The sequence below is a fragment of the Candidozyma haemuli genome (genome assembly GCF_002926055.2).
Source record: "Candidozyma haemuli strain B11899 chromosome Unknown E_2014730914, whole genome shotgun sequence".
Classification (NCBI taxonomy): Eukaryota; Fungi; Ascomycota; class Pichiomycetes; order Serinales; family Metschnikowiaceae; genus Candidozyma; species Candidozyma haemuli.
The window spans coordinates 1,253,585-1,272,517 of NW_020289903.1; the positions used below are offsets into that span (position 1 = coordinate 1,253,585).

Consider the following 18,933-nt stretch of genomic DNA (forward strand, 5'->3'; position numbering starts at 1 on the left):
AAGTGGTGGGATTGAGTTGGAATTTGGACTGATAAAAGAAGAAGCCTCCCTGATTCTAGTGGTGGTCTTGGAATTGTTGTAGGAGGTCTGGTGGTGGAGATACGTTGGGGTGGAAAAGTGACTACCTGCAGTACGCACAGACTTATATCAGCGATGCTCTGCTCCAAAAAGTCAACTACACCCAAATGGCTATCAAGGCAAACCCCAATAAAAAGAAGGAGAAGTTCGTCTCCCAGAACAAAGACGCTCTTGCGTTGGCAGAGAAAATCAAAGAAAACGCATACAAGCAGAAGTTGGCCCAGAAGAAACACTCCGCTGATGATAACTCCATCAAGCCTGAAGCCACAGAGGTTTCTGTTTCAGACAGTTCCAAGAAGTTCGAGTCGTTCAGCGAGCTCAAGCTTATTCCAGAGCTCATCGAGCTGATCCAGCTGATGAAGTTTACCAAGCCCACGCCGATCCAGGCCGAGGCTATTCCTCATGCTTTGGAAGGGAAGGATATCATTGGTCTTGCCGTGACTGGTTCAGGTAAGACGGCAGCGTTTGCCATTCCTATTTTGCAGTCGCTTTGGCATGACCAGGACCCATACTATGGGCTTGTTTTGGCTCCGACGAGAGAGTTGGCGTACCAGATCAAGGAGACGTTTGATGCTCTTGGAGCTGCCATGGGCGTCAGAACATGCTGTGTGGTTGGTGGTATGGATATGATGGACCAGGCTCGTGATTTGATGAGGAAACCACATATTATCGTGGCCACGCCAGGTAGAATCGTGGACCATTTGGAGAACACCAAGGGCTTTTCGTTGAGAAGACTTAAGTACTTGGTTATGGACGAAGCTGATAGATTGTTGGATCTTGACTTTGGTCCTGAGCTCGATAAGATCTTGCGTGTGATTCCAAGAGAGAGAAATACGTACTTGTTTTCTGCTACGATGACCGGTAAGATTGAGAAGTTGCAGAGAGCTTCGCTTAGAAACCCAGTCAGAATCGCTGTTTCTTCGAAGTACCAGACCGCCGATAACCTTGTCCAGCTGATGATGCTTGTCAGTGACGGCTACAAGAACACATACTTGATCCATTTGCTTAACGAGTTTATGGGTAAGCTGATTATCATCTTTACCAGAACATGTGCCCACTCGCAGAGAACTGCTCTACTAGCACGTATTTTGGGCTTTTCTGCTGTTCCTTTGCATGGTCAACTTACCCAGTCCCAGAGATTGGGTTCTTTGAACAAGTTCAAGTCTAAAAAGGCCAATATCTTGGTTGCCACAGATGTGGCTGCCAGAGGTTTGGATATTCCTTCTGTGGACGTTGTCATCAACTACGATATCCCAACTGACTCAAAAGCTTACATTCACAGAGTCGGCAGAACTGCTCGTGCTGGTCGTTCCGGTAAGTCGATCTCGTTGGTCACCCAGTACGACTTGGAGATGTACTTGAGAATCGAGGCTGTTTTGGAGAAGAAGCTTCCAAAGGACCCATCGCCTCCAAGAGACGTTTTGGACGCTTTGCATGTGCATGTGGACAGAGCCACTGCCGAAGCTATCAGGCAGACCAAGGACTTCCACGACAAGAGAGGTAAGAAGAAGTCGAGAGACGACGCCGACAGGGAGGAGAAGTAACAGGATAAGCATAGGAGAAATATAAAATGTATATTAGAACGAAGCAAACGGCAAACCATCCTTGGCCGTTGCACCCAGAGAAGTAAAATGAAGAAAAAAAATTTGTCACCAGATTATCCCATATCGTGAATCATGTTAATGGTGCAGAAAATGCACAGGGCACTCGCCATAGCCCTTCTTGTTAAACCAGTCCTTAATGCACTTGTAATGAAAAACGCAAAGACACTCGAGGCGGCCCACCTTATCGCCAGGGCGAAGCTCCTCGAGGCAAATCACACACTCGGGCTCAAACTCGTCTTTTTCTTTATACTCTGTTACCGAGTTCACCGAGCCAATCGGTGGATCCTCCTTGCCCTCGCCGTTGCCGTTGCCGTTGCCGTCGCCTTCTCCATCCTTTGTGCTGTTCAGCTCATCAATAAACTCGTAAGTGGGCTGTGGGAGTGGCGGAACGTGATACACCAACATTCTATTTCTGGCCACCGACAGCAGGGCGTTCGGAGGCAGCATGAGCCGCTGGTGGGACCCGCTAAAGTCAAACTGCACCAAGCAGTCGCTTATATGGAACTCTTTATACTGCTCGTACTCAGTGTGGGATGTTTCCTTATGCTCATGGCGTGTTTTCTTGACATATGCTTTAAGAAGGTTTGTTCCACAGATGGGGCACAAGTTTTCGTCGTTATTCTCTGAACCCACCAAGTTCCCCAACGGTGGACTTTCCTCTCGAGTATTTGCCACAGACACATTCTGTGTAGATTCTGCCTCTTCGTTCTCAGGAGCCAGTTCCGCTGGAGGCTCAAAAAGAGCTCTTCTGATCATCTGGATCTCCTCCACACACTCGTCACACGTTCGATAAGTTTCTCCTTCTTCAGCACGCACCAGACGACCTTCAGGGCGTAGAACTCGGGATCCTGGGAACCATTTTACCTTCTGACTGGAGCATGAGCCACACACCACTCTTCCACACTTTCTGCAGTGGTGACGACGGTTGAAAATCGTGAAGGGCGTGTCGCAGAGGACACACGCCGAGACAGCGCTGTCTGGCTGCCACGTTGTAGTCGACATGGAGGAATAGTAGGAAGTAGATGGGGGTGATTCGTGGAGCTCCGGCTTATGATGGGGGATCAACAGTCACGTGATGTGGCACGTGATTACTTGCCTATTTAGGAAAGTGCGCTGGATTTTTTCGATCTATATGCAGGCCACGATCCCATGCAGAGTATCTACGATAAACGCTGATAACGAAAACCGGCTGCAAATGGTCCCCAAGGCGGAATCCCAAAAATGGAGGTAATTTCCAGGGCATTTATGTAGGCAGATTGGGCTCGGCTTTCTGAGGCCCTTGGTTTTTTCAAAATCCCAAAATCACCATTTTTCATACTTTTCCCTCAAAAACCCACCTTCCGTTCTTATCTCCAGCTTATCAGCTCTCAAACGTCCATAACCCAGAAAACCCATAAACATGATTAAAAATCGAAATCCCCAAATATCCAAATTCCGTAGATCCTTCCCGTCTAAAGTTCCCCAAAACCTTAATTCCCCTGTATTTCCACAAAAACCAACCCTCTGTTATCAGCACCAGCTGCATCTACGCATGGCGGCTGCTGGACTATAAAAGCACCAGCATTTCCACCAACACAATTCCAAAATTCGCCCATGGAAACTGAAAAAAAATCCCCTGCCGTCGTCGTAAACGAAGAATTTGCTTTGGGCGAAAACGAATCCATAAAAGACTTCCAGGAAACAATAGTACCTGATTATGGACTGACCAAACGGAAGCTCACAGCTAGACACGTCCTGTTGATGATAATTGGCCAGTCTATAGGAACTGGGCTCTTTGTGGGCGTGAAAACGCCATTGATGACTTCTGGCTCGTTATCCTTATTTTTAGGGTTCTTTATATGGGCAGCTACTATGATATGGCCATTGATGCTAGCAACTGGCGAAATGTGCTCTTACCTTCCAGTCAGAGGCACGTTTTTGCATTTTGCAGCACGCTGGCTTGATCCAGCCATGGGGTTTGCCGTCACCATGATGTACTTATACACGACGCTTATGTTTATTTGCGTGGAAGCCGTGGCTTTTGCTTCTGTGGCTGGTTACTGGACAGACTTGAGTCCAGCAGTGTTTGTGACCATCTGCCTAGCGACCATTCTCTTTTTAATGTTTTTGGCGTTAACTGGTATGGAGAGGTTGAATTTGTCTCGTCCATGCTTAAGGTGATACTTATAGTAGGCCTTATGTTCTTTGGGTTGATCACCATGTGTGGAGGTAACCCTAAAGGCGATGCTTATGGGTTTAGAAACTGGAGCGAAGGAGGACTCGTGAAAGCTTACCTCGTGGAAGGATCTACAGGTAAATTTCTAGGATTCTGGAACGTGATGATATTTGCTGCTTTTTCTTGTGGAGGTCCAGATATGCTAGGCATGATATCTGGCGAAATCTCCCAGCCTCGCCAGAACATCGCCATGGCTGCCAAAAGAACGTACGTTAGAATCTTTTTATTTTATGTCGGTGGTATATTTTTCATGAACTCCATGTGTGCTTCCAATAACCCAGATCTTGTGGCAGCCAGTGATTCTGGCCAGGCTGGTGCTGCTGCTTCACCTTGGGTCATTGGAATCAAGTCTGTGGGTGTTTATGGATTGGACTCTGTGGTGAATGCTGTTGTTATGACTTCAGCTTGGTCATGTGGAAATGGATTTACTTATGGTGCCGCCAGAAGTGCTTACTCTGCTGCTTTGGCTGGGTACATTCCTAGAGTGTTCTCATATTGCTTGAAGAGTGGATGTCCTATAGTAGCTGTGCTTTTTTCCATGGCTATAGGGTGTCTTTCGTATATGACAGTGTCTAAGGAGGCGTCTACGGTGCTTGACTGGTTTATCAGTTTGGCTACTACGGGGTTGCTTTGTACGTTTGCTGTGATGTGGATGTGCTACTTTAAGTTTAAGAAAGCTGTTCAGGTTCAGGTATGTGACTATGAGGATAAAAAGTACTATAAGGTGAATAGGTTTCTTTATCCGTGGGTGACGTACTGGGCTGCACTTTTGAACGGTCTTGTGTTGATATTCAATGGGTTTTGGGTGTTCTTTCCAGGGCAGTTTAGCGTGGCCAACTTGTTCACTTCATACTTTGCTCCAGTGTTCTTTGTGGTGCTTTTTGTGTTTTGGAAGTTCTGGAAGAAGACACATTGGAGGTCAGATATGGAGGCAGATATAACTTCAGGGAAGGAGGAGATTGACGATGAAGAAGAGGCCGAGAAGGCCGAGTTGGCGCTTCAGCCCAGAAAAAACGGCTTGCTCTGGAAGGCCTGGTATAAGTTTGCCGATTTCTGTTTCAGCTAGAGGTCAAGGAGGCTCTAGGAGGCTCAGGTAATTTATAAATGCATGTAATAGACGACCAGTTGTAGTTTCAGCGGATGGTTGGGGATATGATTCTGGACGCTTTCTGAAACAAAGTGCCGAAAGCAGCCTCCAGGTACACGAAGAGAAAGCAAATGAAATTTCATTTCACATCGACTCCTGCCTGCCTCCTGGGGGACTCCCCTTTGGTTCCTGTTTTGCAGCCATTTGGAGCGACCTGCATACACCACACCACCCACCCACCTACTCAACCGAGCAGAAAACACTTCTCCAACAAGCTTCCATCTAGACATGTCTGACCGTTTAACACAACTCCAGATCTGTCTAGACCAGCTTGTGGCGCAGTTCAATGCGACCATCAACTACGTCAATACCCAAGGCGAGTTGGCTCCACTTGATGAAGATAAATCGTCAGTGATCAACTTGGCTGCTAACGCTCCACTTCCAGGAACGAAGAAAGAGAACACCGAACAGCCTAGCCAGGCTGGAAATTCTGAAGCCAGCGGTGCCACGTCACGTCCAAAACCGTCTTTTGATAGTGTCATCAACGAATTGTCCACAGATATCATTCTCAAATCGCGTCAAATAAGCATGATTATCGATTCGCTACCGGGCATTGGAACGCTTCCAGAGACCCAGCTCAAGACGATTGGTGACTTGGTTGATGAGTTGGATGAGGTGGAAAAGGAACGGGAAGCCAAAATCAAGGAAAAGGACGAATTGCTCAAATGGTGTGAAGAGCTCATAGTGGATGTCTCCCATGGCATCTTCAAAACACGAACATAACACGCTTAATCATGGTATGCTTTGCAATCGAATTCCCATCCAGGGAACCATTTGGCATCCTCGCATCTCGCTCTTGTCCATCCCAGACCATATATCAATGGGAAGAAAGACACAAAACAGTAGAGCGCAGCCAATGCAACAAAGAGCAAAAAGACAGCTCCCGTGAACTTCTTTTTGAACATCTGGTACTCCACAAACTGAGCAATAGCCAAAATCAAGAAGTAAACACTGGTGAGGTAATGGTGGCTGAACAACTGTCTGTCCATTTGGAAAAATGGGAAATAGTTCAAGAACCAGCCAAGAAGGTAACTAGCCGTGGAATAGTAGTAAACGGTCTTTGACACTGGCTCCACTGGGATATGGAACGGATTCAAGTGTCCAAGAACATAAAGGCCAAACTTTACAGAGAATGACACGACCAAGAAAATGCCCATGTAATGAATAGCGATGTTGCCCAAAGAGTAGATGTTACTGCCTGGTTCGTCGCTCAATGTGACATCAGCATTGCCAGTAGTAAAGTAAGCAATGCCTTTAGTAACAAATGGCCATTCGTATGGGAGAGTAGCAAACCTGTGTGGTTTCACGAAAGCCTTGTTGATTCTCCACATGGCGTTATGGTACTCAAGGAGTTTTTCATAAAGCAGCATTCTTGGAAGCTTCACACGTGGGTAATTCTCCACATCCTTATCAATAACTGGATGGCTGTTGTGCTCAACGTACCAAAGAGTGTTTGGCATGGTTGGATCGTTCACGCAAAGCACCTGGTACTGGTGGAACGCCCAGTCAGGAAGCCTAGTGTCGTGACCCATAAGAACACAGTTTGTGCCTCTGTGAACGAGCTGGAAAACAGACTCAGTGGCTCTCATTTTGATGTTGGGCAACTGGTTCTCTGCATGTGGCTTTCTGCCAACAATCTTCACTTTCCACTCGTAGTTGCTCTCCTGAGTGTCTGTTCTGTTACCTTTACACGAGACTTCGTTGGAGTAGTCGTGCTCAGAATTAGGAGGTCTGACGTTGTTGGCACGCAAGTACTTTTTGGTGAACTTATGGTACAATTTGACATGGTCACCGTCTTTGATAGGTCTGAATCTGCTGTCAAACTTACCGTCGTAGTTTGTTCCAATCGTTTCAATCACCCATTCGTTGTTTCCATCGTCGTCGTAGTCGTACATGGTCACCTGCTGTTCGCCAGTACCAGATTTATAAACAAACTTATGGGAATGCAAGTACAGGTTAAGACGGTGGTGTTTCAAAGTGATGGTGCTTCCGTAAGACACGTCCACGGCGGTTTCCTTAACCTTGCTTGAATCAATAAACTGAGCTTTAAAGCGTGGAGACACCAAACCAGCGTCATGGCCACCCTTAGGCAACAAAATAAAATGCACAGAAAAAATGCCACAGTAAACTGTCAATGGAATAAGCAAGAACGCAACGAGTCTGCTCACAACGTGCCCAGCCAACTGCTTAAACGAGACATCCAAGTCGCCTGCAATCAACCAGATCTGGTAAGCCGACAAAAGGCCCACCCATGCAACCACAAAGAGCCCTGTAAGCTTCACCGACGTAGCAAGACCAAGTGACAACCCCGTAAGCATCAAGTACTTATACCACTGCTTAGTAAACGGCAACGACGTCTCAAACAGTTTATATGAATACACAGCCGCCGCCACAAACGCCACAAGCTGACTATCAAGCATAATAAACCGAGACTGCGTCGCCAACGAGTTCTCCACAAGCACCAAAAACGCCCCAAAGAACGCCACAAGCGGTCTACACGTACTAGACCGAAGTGTACCGTAAGCAAGGCCCACCGTCAACATCCCACAAACCGCCAGAACCGCTCTCATGGCCACATACGGCACGTTTTCATCAAACGCGTCGCCTATCTTTTCAAAGCGAAACTTCCCATCCCAATTGAACAAAACAGCCACGCCATAGAAGATAAGTTTCCCCAATGGAGGGTGCACATCCACAAAGAACTCGCCATTATAGTAATTCCTAACAAATCCACCAAAATGCACTTCATCAAAAACAACTTTCGCCGGGTTGGGAAGTCGATAAAACCGTAACACAAACGCCAACGCTCCCAATAAGAAAAGGTATAGATGGTCAAGTTTAGACGCCTTCACCAGTGCAAGCACCTGTTGAGGCACCGCCGAGGAATAAAAAGCCCGAAGGTTTCCTCTTTTATAGCCTGGAGGGAGCTTTTCCTGCATGACACGAAGCGACTGGACCAATTGGATGAAAAAGTTGGAGTAGGTTTGATCTGAGGTTTGGTTAGGTGGTATCTGTGCGGGCAGTGCAGGAATATCACCAGTGGGAGGCAGTGGAGGGGGAGTTCTGGAGGGGGAAATTGGAGGTGGTTTGTCTTTTTTAAGTTTTTAGATAGATTTGGAGAAAATGGTTTAGTGGAGTGGTTTTGGTTTTTTGGGTTTTAGTAGGTTTTGTGTGGCAGGTGGTGGATGTTGGAGGGTGGTTGGGTGAGTGTGAGGAAGAGGAAGGTTTGGGTGGAGGAAAGTTGATGAATTTATTTTTGAAAAAAGAAGGTAGTGATTCTACTTAAATTAAGCTGTTTATGATTTCTTTGTTTTGGGGGTTTTTGGGTTGGGGAATGGGGATTGGCGGCGGGTGGTATGTCTTGGTCAGTTATAGTGAGAGGAAGCAGTGGAGGGAATGTTAAGGGGAGGCCTATTTTGCTTTGGAAAAAGGTGTTTTTGTGATTCTTTATTAGGATTTGAATGTTTTTGTTAGGTTATTTTTTAGGGTAAGTTTGTTGGGGAGTGGAATGGTTATGGTCTGTGCTCTGTCTCTTATCTAATTAGAAGTAGTAATGGCATATATATATATTTGGAAACCAACATATTTGAATTCAAAGATTACAAGGAATGGTTTTTTTGAGCTGAGATTATCAAGAAACTGGCTTTTTTAGAGAGTTTGGAGTTCCAACTTGGGATACTGGTAGTCCTTCTCTATATCCATACAGAAGAGGTACTAGTAGAGTATATATATTTGGGACACCAAAAATTGTATTCTGCCCGAGAAATCCAAATAAGTGAAGGCTTTGGTATTCATGTATTTGATCGGAACCAGTTTTACTAGAAGCCGAAGGTTCTCAGTACATGTATACCTTCTTAGTACGTAAGGGAATAGGAAGCACCAGGAAGAAGCCACTGTGCCCTAAAAAGAACAAGAACTCTACTTTCACCAAGGAAAGATTAAAAAGCTGCTATCTTTAAGTACTTACCAGGAAGGCTATTTGTATTGGTCTCCAATGCTACCAACCCTTTGGAAACCCTGGAAACACAGTTACTTGCATCTCCTTGGAAGAAGTCTACACTAAATCCCTGATGTTTTCCTAATAACCTATGTAAAGACCGCCCTTGCGCTCTTCGAGCTCCTGGGCGATGAATGAAACGTACTCCGAGTTGGAGTCCCAGCCAAGTTTGGCCGTGCACCGTACAAACCGTAGCAAGGGCAACTTCTCTTCAGAAAGCGCCAATGCCAAGTCCACAGGATCAACTTTATCGTTAGTGCCAAGCATACCGCTGCTGCTGATAAACAACCGGCGAAGGGGCCGCTGGTATGGCAACATGGGCAACAAATCGTCGTCAAAGATTGCTTGCGATAAGTAGTCAACTGTAACTTCAAGGGTCTGCAAATTGGGACAATAAATAAATACCGTATCGAGAGAATTACCCTGGAGACCCGGCATGGGGAACTGGATACGTAATGACTTGAGATTAGCTCCTAGTTTCAGGAGCAAGTGCTGGAAACCAGAGTGAGCCACTTTGGGGCAGTGGGCAAACTCCATGTGTTTGATGGACAGAGGAAAGTCTGAACGGATGAGAAAGTCGTCTGAGATGCCGCCTGAAACACGGAGGAACTCCAATTTCGGAGGCCAGTTGATGTTCAGGTAGTTTTCGATTTCCAACGAGGACCGTGGAAACAGAAGATGCGTGAGTTGCTTCAAATCACGAATAGAGTGAAAAAGCTCCTCCAAATTGAGTGTTTCTGAAACCAAGCGTAGGTCAAGAACCCGTAGGTGTTCACAGCTTCGTAGTGCTATAAGCGGGCCGAGCCCGAAACTGGTCTGTGGAGCGGTGAAGGCCTCAAGAAAGGGCCGGGACCGTTTGAGAAGCTTAGCGACAAACGCATTCTTGCCCAGCTGGTTGACGGACGATAAGTCCAAGTCTCGAATGTACATGCCATGAGTGTTCTTGCCCAGAATGGTATCCACAAACTGAAAAAAGTTGTTGCCGTTAAGCACCGGCCTTCGATAAATCAACGGCATGGTAATAGCATAGAAAAGCTTCAGCAAGCGTAGAAACCGAGGCCTAAGCCTATTCTGATATAGCAAGATCTCCAATATATGTATAATGATCTCCACCGGTAGCGTAAGCAGATTCTGCTGCCTCTTCTGCCGTTCGAGCTCCACCATCTTCTTCGCCTCGAGCTCCTCGAGCTTCCGCTTATACTCATCAGAACTGCTATAAAGGCACCAGAACAACACATCCACCTTTTCAAACTGCAGCACTGGCCATCTCTTCCCCTGGGGGCCTTCTCTCTCGGTCAACACATACACCAGATGGATATTGGTGTTTGTTTTCATGGAAAAGTCCTCCCAGGAGGCAAACCCACTTGGCGTGACGGTCTCTTCATGCTCTTCTTCGTCTTCCAGGTCTTCCTTGGTGGTGAAGTTGGATCTGTAGACGTACTTCCGGTATGGAGGCCTGATCTTCTTTGCTCTTCTCTTATTGGCCATGATGAAAAGAGGTAAGAAGGAAACAGGACAGAAGATCCAAAGGAAGCAAAGTAGTAGATGGAGGTGCTTAGGTGATCCTCGCTATCAGATACCGATGCGTGATAATGCACAGGAAAAGAAGATGGAGTGCACCAACTACGGCACATATGGCTGCAAAATAACCATAACCATAGATAATTTGTTAACTTGATCAGAGCAATTCCACAGGGGTCGGGTGGGACCGAGGCGAGTCCTCCACGTCGACCTGAAGAAGACGAAGAAACTTGCGGAGAAGTTTGAGGGTCACTCGGTCCTTAAGCACCGGGAGCAGATGGGCCATTCTGTACTCGTGGAACCCGATTTCCTTGGTGCTGGAGTCCCGAAGAAAGGCCACAAAGAGCCTTGCTGGGGCCAACACGGCGATCTTGAAGATCAACACGGGGATGAAGAGCGTGATGGACACGTAGAGCCGGGCCACCATGAAGGGGAGCCGGAAGAAGAGAAAGGCAACTCTCATGGCGAGCCGGATGGGGACAAACACAAACACTCGGATGAAAAACCAGAGCGTGAAGAGCTCCAGCATATCCATCTGGCTCACGGACTCGGCGTACTGCCACGCAGACTCGTAGCAGCTTTCCTTGAGATCCGTGAGCTTGCTGCGGACCTCTTTCCAGTCGTTTTGCACCTTCTGGCTCTGGACGTCTGTAAACCTTCTCATACGTCCCACAACCTCGTCGGAATCCTCTGTCCTATATACTTTGAGCGGCAGAAGCGGCAGAAGCGGCATGGGCGGCGACAGTGGCAGCAGCGGTGTCAGCGACTCCATATCCTTGAGATGCCATTCCCTGAACTGTTGCCTGGTGATGGACGGATTGGACGTTTCTGGAATCGTGATTCCAGTGACACTGACTCTGCCTTGCTTCTTTGGCTTCTCTTTAACTGATGGTTCGGAAACCACTGGTTCAGTCTGGATTGGATCAACACCAGCCAATTCCTGGTCTTCTGCTATTGGTGAAAGCGTAGCGAGAGGGTCTCCAGCGGCAGCATCTCTCTTTCTGAAACTTGAACCTGAACCTGTCAAGGGAAACGGAGTAAATGAAACTGATTTCTTGGGGCGTTCGACCGAAGGCAGAGGTTTCAATTTGGATTCTGGTTCTTTAAGCTTGACAGGTTGGTGTTCTGGGATAATCACCATTTTCGAAGGCTTCTTGGGTTTGGAAGCCGCCAAGGTCCGGTTAAGCGGGTTCTTGGATTTCATATTAAGTTGTTTTGGGCAGAAAGTAGTAGGTTCTGTCCGTTCCTTAGGAGGTTCTTCCTTGGGTTTTTTAGGACTCATCGTAGGCAACACCACGGGCGATTCCAGGCAAAACATTTCGATGTAGTACAGTAGATTATTCTCTGTCACGGTGCTTTCCACAGTAGCAGTCTTGGTAAAGGTAATTGAAGACTTTAACGAATCCAAATACTGCAGAGCCAATTTAAAAAAACTCCACACCACGTATAAAAGAATGGTAGAATTGCCAAAAACCTCTGACCGATAATCAGTAGGCGAAATCAAGTACTTTCTCGTAACTAGCATCAAAGCAGCGCCAGCGAGGGTACCACCAATACCCCCAAGCCACGCAAGCTGCTCGAACCTAAGTAGTCTTTGAGCAGCGACAAGATTACTTACAAAAACCCTTCTGTTAAGAGCCATTTCAGGTAAAAAGAAGGCCTGGCCGATTTCGATTTTCACGGAATTGACGAAATTAAGTAGGCTTGTTCTCACCTGTTTCAAGTGTTTCACCCACCGTTCAGGCCAGTTTGACAAGAACCGAACGACCCACGCCACTAGCATCAAAGTGACCAAGTCAGAAAGGAGAGTAGGTAAATGGACGTTTTCATTGCACACCACAGCGGCAAAAGACGGGGCCAATATCATGCCCATAGTGATTGTATCGTATGGATGCTTTGTTTTCGGGAAGTTTTGCAGAAGCATATCCATGAACAGCTCTTCCGAGCCACAATCGGCAACCAGAGAAGGTGGCATTCTTGGAAAGGGAGGTGAAGGAGAATTAGGGATTAGGAATTAGGGAATGGAAGGTGGAACCGGGAGGTGAAAAGCCGAATAGTGGTCAAAACAGACCAGGGAAAACGGGAATGTGGGTGGATTTAGCAGGAGAATTCAAAAATGTAATTTCCAGAGCGATTGGACCAGTATTGGTGGAGATACGTATGGATTGGTGAACTTGGACCAATTGGACTGGCAGACGCAGACAAGTCAGATTCAGACCTCTTTTTCTTTGATTCTTTCAGTTTCAAGAAGAAAACCGTAAAAGTCCAAAATCCAAAGGAAAACCTTAAAAACGAAAAACCTTCCAAAACCAATTAAAAACTTCAAGGCTTGTTCGAAAAACCAAGGGATCTGGAATTCAGGGCCTTTTTATCCCTGCGGCGCACCTGCTGCAGGCTTTTCTTGATTTGCGAGGATCTTTGATCTGGCGCACGGCGTGTACGAAAAACGAGGCCTGGTGCGGTGGAGGGAAGAGGGAGCACAGTGATTGGACGAAGAAGAGGTGGTAGAGAAAAACGGAAAGCGGGAGAGTAATCAGCGCGCGATTTCCAGTATGACAGTGTAAGTTTGGTGGAATTTGGGCCAGGGACGGGCGAGATAACTGGGACTTTCCAGACCCTGTTTTGCACCCAAAGACAAAGACAAGGGAAGGCAAGACACAAAGACACAAAGAGTGAAAGTCAGACAAAGCAGATTACGGTGTTCAGGAAAGTATAGGGATGGTTCTAATTATGGAAAGGTGTTTGGAAGGCTGGAAGGCTGGAAGGCTGGAAGCAAATCAAAGCTTATCAGTGGAATGCCTCTACATGGAGGGTTCAAAGCCATCTGGGCATGGAAGAGGTAATTTTCAGAAATTAAAGTTGCCGAAACCGAGGCCACCGCCAGGTGGCCGAGGGAGGCGAAGAAAAGACATTAAGAGGTTACGAAGGTTGAAAATTCAGGAATTGGCAGGTTCTGTCTTCCTTTAGTCCACATGCACTGGAGGTTATTACGCAGAAGAAGAGGCTGTTCTGGACTGGAAAGAGTGGAAGAAAAAGAGGAAAACAGGAAATCAGGAAAACCAGTTGTTTCTTGAAATTGAAGGATTTGGCTGGGCTGATCTCGCTTAATCCAAATATTTCCAAATAATAAAATATAAAACACAACACAAAATATAAAACATGCTTGAAGGATGAAGCCTGAAATGGCTGCGAAAAAAAAAGAGACAAGAAAAAATAACAATCAAAGGATGCGTCAGATCAATTGGATGAAAAGTGGAAGACAATTCAATCTAGGCTTTTTTTCTGGCCAAATCTTGCCAGGTTTTTCGTAAACAAAATCCAAGCCACTTCTGATTGGCAGGTAATTTCCTTTTTTTCAGGTTTCCTTCGTCTTTTTTTCTTTTTCCTTTTCTGATTTCACGAAGCGTGTTTTGGTTCGGCCAGACTCGCATGTTGATGTTTTGGTGAAAAAGCAGGCGAAAAAAAGCAGGAAAAGCAGGAAAGGAAATGCCGAAAAAAATCAGAAGATATGAAATTTCCGGTGGTTTTTTTAAGACACTGGAAAAATCACAGGCGGTTTGGGAGTTCCAGGGTGGAAATTTAACCAGCTCTGCTGGGCTGGGCTGGTTTATTTGAACAAGTGGTGGTGGTTTGTGGACGCTTTTTGGCAGAAGGTAACCTTATTTTATGGTGTTTTCTGGTTTCGCAGCCGTTACTATTTGCAACTGGTGAAGAGGAAAAGGGCAATTATGGAAAAAAAAGAAAAGAAGGAGGAAAACGGGAAAAGGAAGAGGAAGATGGAGATGAAATCTCCACTTTTAGGTTCCTTTTTGGTTCCTTTTTTGGCCTTTCAGTGTTTTAGTTGATTGGTTGATTGGTTGGCTGATTGCCTGGTTCGCGTAGACGCATGGTCTTCTGTGGATTCGTAATTAGAGTATAGTGTTGTGGCTTTGGTTTTGGTTTTTTTAGGGACTGGAATGGGGGAGCCAAGGAGGAGGCAAAGTATGGTCATTGAATGAATGGGGAGTAGTCGAGTGGTGGAGTAGTCGAGTGGTGGAGTAGGAGGACCAGGAGGACAAGGAGTACTTGGCAGAGAGTTATGTACATTTGGTTTTCCGTGAATTGGGGTTTCAGCTTGGATTTTTCTTTTCTTTTCTTAGGTGTCTGTTCCTGTTCTTGTACTTTTTCATTGCTTTTAAACTATTCTGTGAATCACCAGTTACCAAGTATGGCCTGGCAGTTATTCATAATTAACTGCTGAGCAGCCATGCCTCCAACAACCATTTATTCAAGCCTTTTTTGTTCCCCATTAAGCAGCAAAAATCTCAGACAGCTTCTGTTTGCATGCTCTAGTTTACCTTTTAATGATATCTATACTCTTCTTTGTCAATGCAGCCTGAACAGTCTGTAGAACGAGACTTGTAGAATCAACCTTCCAGCCTCTATATTTGACCTGGACTGGGGGATTTAATACCAACACTGTCCCCTACATTTTCTGTTAATTTCCAGGAACATTAGCCAACCTCCTCTATCCACGAAACCTAAGGTCCTAGTGTTATCTATTTGTGAAAGTTTTAGTCCTTGGCTTCTGAAGTATTCTTAAGTTACGTACTAACCGGGCTTGACCAAAACCACCTGAAAAATGTCAACAAAACTTCAATAAAAATTGACTTTTCAGGAAGTCTATGATGCCTACTTTTAGCCCTAACTAAACCACCACATATCACCACTAAACGAAGCCAAATGACTAATTCTAATTTAATGTTGCTCTGGCAACCCAAAGCAACCTCCCTGAATAGCCCATTTCAATATTATACCCTTTCGGTGGCAACTGAGTGACGATTCGGAACTCCATACTTAAGGCCCAGAATGCCATGCAAGGCGTTAGTAACTGGTCATTCCATGTTCCCAAACGTCGAGCCCTCCATTTCCCTTGCTTTAAGGTGCCTTCAGGAGCCTGAAAAGTACCTTTAGTTTACTCTTGCCCAGTTCCAGGTTGCCCCAGAATGCACTCTTCTTGTCCCCATACATAACAGTTAACTATACGCTTCTAACCACCATCAATCTCCCACCATCCCAAGCTTTTAAACAAAACAAACATCCGAGGTAACCCAAATAGAACACAGAAAACGCCTCAAACCATAAAGACCGTAATTCCATCTAAATCCACTCAACTACCTCTTCCTTCTCTTCCCTTCCTTTAGCCTTAACTATATAACCACCAAGTCCACTCCAACCACCACCCCCTTTCCCCAAATTCCACGAAAACTCTCCCAATCCACTCCAAACTCACCTCTAAATCACTTCCACCCCAACCCATCCACCCTACACACCTCCCCATCCTGAAACCACTCCTCCCCTTCCCTTCCACTCTTGTGACTCTAACCCACCATAAACCCCCACCCATCTCCCCTTCCACGCCTCCAATCCCCACCAAATTTACCCACCAACCTCTAACGTACCCACTCAACTACCACCCCAAATTGCACCATCCCACCACCTCCCCTTCCCAAGTTACAGTCCACCCACTGGCTTCCTCCCTCCATTTTTTGCACCCATTCCTGCATATACCACCCACAATTCCTCCCCAAATCCCAGGTCGTGTACTTGCCCAAGATCAAGCCTCAGTACTGAAAAAAAAAAAAAAAAAAAAAAGCCCTAAATTTCCATTCCCCAGAAACACCTCCATCGCCTTCCTTCCTCAATATGGTTTTAGTTCAGGACTTGTTACACCCAAACGCCGCCTCCGAGGCCCAAAAGCATAAGAAAAAGCAGCTCGTCCAGGGCCCAAGATCGTTTTTCATGGACGTCAAGTGCCCAGGCTGCTTGAACATTACCACTGTGTTTTCCCACGCCCAGACTGCTGTCACTTGTGACGGCTGTTCGTCTGTCTTGTGTACTCCTACTGGAGGTAAGGCCAAGTTGACAGAGGGCTGTTCGTTCAGAAGAAAGTAGATGGGAAGAGAGAGAGAAAGACAATTATAGCATAGTATTTTTTTCAGTTTGTACCATAGAAAGACGCCAGGAGACACCAGGATGGAAGTTTCGGCTGTTTTGTATAGTTTACTTCGGGCCCCCGGGCTGGTTATTATACGTTTTTTGATTTGTGGAGGGTGTAGAGGTAGGGAAGGAGAAGGAGAAGGAGAAGGAGAAGGAGAAGAAGTAGAAGAAGGGAAGGAGAAGAAGAAGTCTTAAGAAATATAAGTTGAACCAGAGAAGGACTGGAATTCTGTATAAGGCAGAATGGCCTTACAAGTGTAATACCAGCTTTTCGCTGCTTTCTGCTGCTTCTACTCCAATATCAAATACCCTACCTTCTTCCTTTCCATTCCTACCCTTTACTATGTACATGTAATGCAATCATTCGAAGCCGTGGCGCTTGCTCTGCTGGCGGTACTTCTTTGTGGACGTCAACTTGCTGGCGTAGATCTCGTGGAGTGTATCTGGATCCATCTCGTCGCCTTCTTCAAGAAGCTGGGCGTCTCTGACAATCATCTTCTTCCACTCTTTCTTTCTCTTTTCCTTGATGACAATGTTTCTTTGGGATTTGGCCATCAGCTTCAATCTGGCCATACCTTCTTCGGAGAATCTCGACTTGACAGTCACTGTTTTTTTACCTAAAGGCCATAAATCGCCCTGGCGTGCTTTACGAGCATCGTGGTAAGCTTGTTTTCCCACAGATCTGGGCACTTGCCATGTTTCAATGCTGCCTGAAGGTGCACAAACATCAAACTTGACGTTTTTCTTGACTTTGCTTGGGAAAGTCACCAAACGAGGCCAGACAGAGGAGTTATCTTCCACACTGGATGAATGTTCTCTGTCAGATTCGATTTTTTCAATAGACTTCTTATCGTTGGGCGAACGGTGAACAATAAGGTACGAGTAGTCGCCCAGTTCACTGTTATGTCCTCCAGGTCTGCCTCCACCTTCCATGGCTTTCCGTTCACTCTTCAGTAATTCCTCTTTTTCCCACAGAGTGGCCAAAGCCTTACCTTTTTTAAGTTCCATGGTGTAACGAGGTCTTTCCATGATATTGTTGAACGAACAGAAACTGAACCTGTGCTTGTGGTTCCTGACTTTGTATAAGTTTGGATCGCCAAGTTGAAGAGGACACTTGCCGTGGTGAGGACAAGGCGCCACGATACTCAAATGGAAGTCGACGCCGGCGTAATCTTGTTCTGGGGCTGACGAGGCCAGAGGATCAATGATATCCACATCGTCTTCATCTTCGAATTTAAGATCTTTTTCGCTTAAAGCGCCAAACCGTTCGTTGAGCTGCTTTTCAAGCTCGGCATCGTCAACATCGCCAATCTCTTCCTGGAGTTGCTTCATGAGTTTCGCTTCATGCTCAATGTGTTCTTCGGTAACCATCTTATCGTCATCTCTGAGTTTCTGAGGTTTTGGCTTCGATCCACGAATATACGGTCTGGGGATTTTACCTCTTTCAGATTCAAAGTTCTCTGGACGAAGCATCACCTGTCTAGCCCTGGCAATGATCTCAAATCCAAGAGGATTGCCTCTTTCCACAAGCACCAAATGGCCATTTGGACTAAGCAAGTTGAGTACCATTTCAAGGTTCAAATCGACGTCTCGAGGGAAACTGTGTTCGCGTGTAAGAAGCGCCTGGTTTACAATAATCAAGTCGTACTTCTTGGTCGACGCCAAAGAGTCTCTCAACTTTGTTTTCACTTTAATTCGACGTGCGTCCACTGGCCCAACGTAATTATCGTCTTTAAGTTCCTTTGGCGGCTCCTCAGCTTCATCAACCTCCACCAAAAGCTCATCTGGAACCTCAGAAAGCTGCCGAGATAAGATGATCTTAGCTCTTTTCTTCATTTCGTCATTCCGGCGGCCCACAATGTACGCATCCTTATCTTTAGGCCTGAAATCAGCTCCCATGAGCTCGTTAAGTGCAACCATACCTGTAGCAGGCCCATACCCAATATCCAAAACCGAATCAGGCTTAAACGAAGCACCTACTCGTTTCTTCAACTCCACAAGCACTTTCCTGACATTTGCGTAATCCTGAAGAAACAAAGCGGCAATATAAGCATCACTATCGATGCCCCCAGCTGGCGCTTTCTGAATCAGATCCTTCTCCAAACTACGGTATATCTCTGCAGCCCTCTCTCTAAGCAAAGAAGGCATCGTTTGACTTAAAATGTTATTTTGAATCGTCTTTGCAATGACACGTGGCAACTTCACCACGGAATGGTCGCTCCTCCCTTCCAAAGTCAACGGATCTAGCCTGGCTTCTTCTGCATTGCTTCCTCTGACCAAACTTCCATCTGGGTTTCTGTAATCTGACGTGATGGGGTCTTCTGGTCGTCTTACGTAATCTTCATGTAAATCGACGACTTCGCCTGACTTTCGACGAGGCTCTGAACGAACA

The 18,933-nt window shown here is 46.1% G+C and overlaps 8 protein-coding genes across 8 annotated transcripts; 3 read left to right on the plus strand and 5 right to left on the minus strand. All coding sequences in view use genetic code 12, as the record gives it.

Moving 5' to 3' along the window:
- Window positions 1–185: 185 nt before the first annotated feature.
- Window positions 186–1,622, plus strand: CXQ85_003718 (RNA-dependent ATPase; the record flags this gene model as incomplete). Its single annotated transcript, XM_025487352.1, has 1 exon — window positions 186–1,622. One exon carries the CDS (start codon window positions 186–188, stop codon window positions 1,620–1,622), a length of 1,437 nt encoding a protein of 478 aa, XP_025340800.1.
- A 135-nt stretch (window positions 1,623–1,757) lies between these two features.
- On the minus strand, window positions 1,758–2,684 carry CXQ85_003719 (phosphatidylinositol-3-phosphate-binding ubiquitin-protein ligase; the record flags this gene model as incomplete). Its single annotated transcript, XM_025487353.1, has 1 exon — window positions 1,758–2,684. The coding sequence occupies one exon, from the start codon at window positions 2,682–2,684 to the stop codon at window positions 1,758–1,760; it is 927 nt and encodes a 308-aa protein (XP_025340801.1).
- A 591-nt stretch (window positions 2,685–3,275) lies between these two features.
- CXQ85_003720 (uncharacterized protein) lies at window positions 3,276–4,963 on the plus strand (the record flags this gene model as incomplete). The annotated part of the gene is made up of 2 exons (XM_025487354.1): window positions 3,276–3,745; window positions 3,766–4,963. 2 exons carry the CDS (start codon window positions 3,276–3,278, stop codon window positions 4,961–4,963), a joined length of 1,668 nt encoding a protein of 555 aa, XP_025340802.1.
- Window positions 4,964–5,272: 309 nt separating this feature from the next.
- On the plus strand, window positions 5,273–5,729 carry MED21 (Med21p; the record flags this gene model as incomplete). Its single annotated transcript, XM_025487355.1, has 2 exons — window positions 5,273–5,649; window positions 5,696–5,729. 2 exons carry the CDS (start codon window positions 5,273–5,275, stop codon window positions 5,727–5,729), a joined length of 411 nt encoding a protein of 136 aa, XP_025340803.1.
- Window positions 5,730–5,772: 43 nt separating this feature from the next.
- Window positions 5,773–7,983, minus strand: PMT5 (putative dolichyl-phosphate-mannose--protein mannosyltransferase; the record flags this gene model as incomplete). Its single annotated transcript, XM_025487356.1, has 1 exon — window positions 5,773–7,983. One exon carries the CDS (start codon window positions 7,981–7,983, stop codon window positions 5,773–5,775), a length of 2,211 nt encoding a protein of 736 aa, XP_025340804.1.
- A 1,139-nt stretch (window positions 7,984–9,122) lies between these two features.
- On the minus strand, window positions 9,123–10,529 carry CXQ85_003723 (uncharacterized protein; the record flags this gene model as incomplete). The annotated part of the gene is made up of 1 exon (XM_025487357.1): window positions 9,123–10,529. One exon carries the CDS (start codon window positions 10,527–10,529, stop codon window positions 9,123–9,125), a length of 1,407 nt encoding a protein of 468 aa, XP_025340805.1.
- A 190-nt stretch (window positions 10,530–10,719) lies between these two features.
- On the minus strand, window positions 10,720–12,537 carry CXQ85_003724 (uncharacterized protein; the record flags this gene model as incomplete). Its single annotated transcript, XM_025487358.1, has 1 exon — window positions 10,720–12,537. The coding sequence occupies one exon, from the start codon at window positions 12,535–12,537 to the stop codon at window positions 10,720–10,722; it is 1,818 nt and encodes a 605-aa protein (XP_025340806.1).
- Window positions 12,538–16,901: 4,364 nt separating this feature from the next.
- Window positions 16,902–18,908, minus strand: RSM22 (mitochondrial 37S ribosomal protein RSM22; the record flags this gene model as incomplete). Its single annotated transcript, XM_025487359.1, has 1 exon — window positions 16,902–18,908. A coding segment is annotated over one exon (2,007 nt), but the record flags the coding sequence as incomplete, so codon positions are not given.
- Window positions 18,909–18,933: the final 25 nt, after the last annotated feature.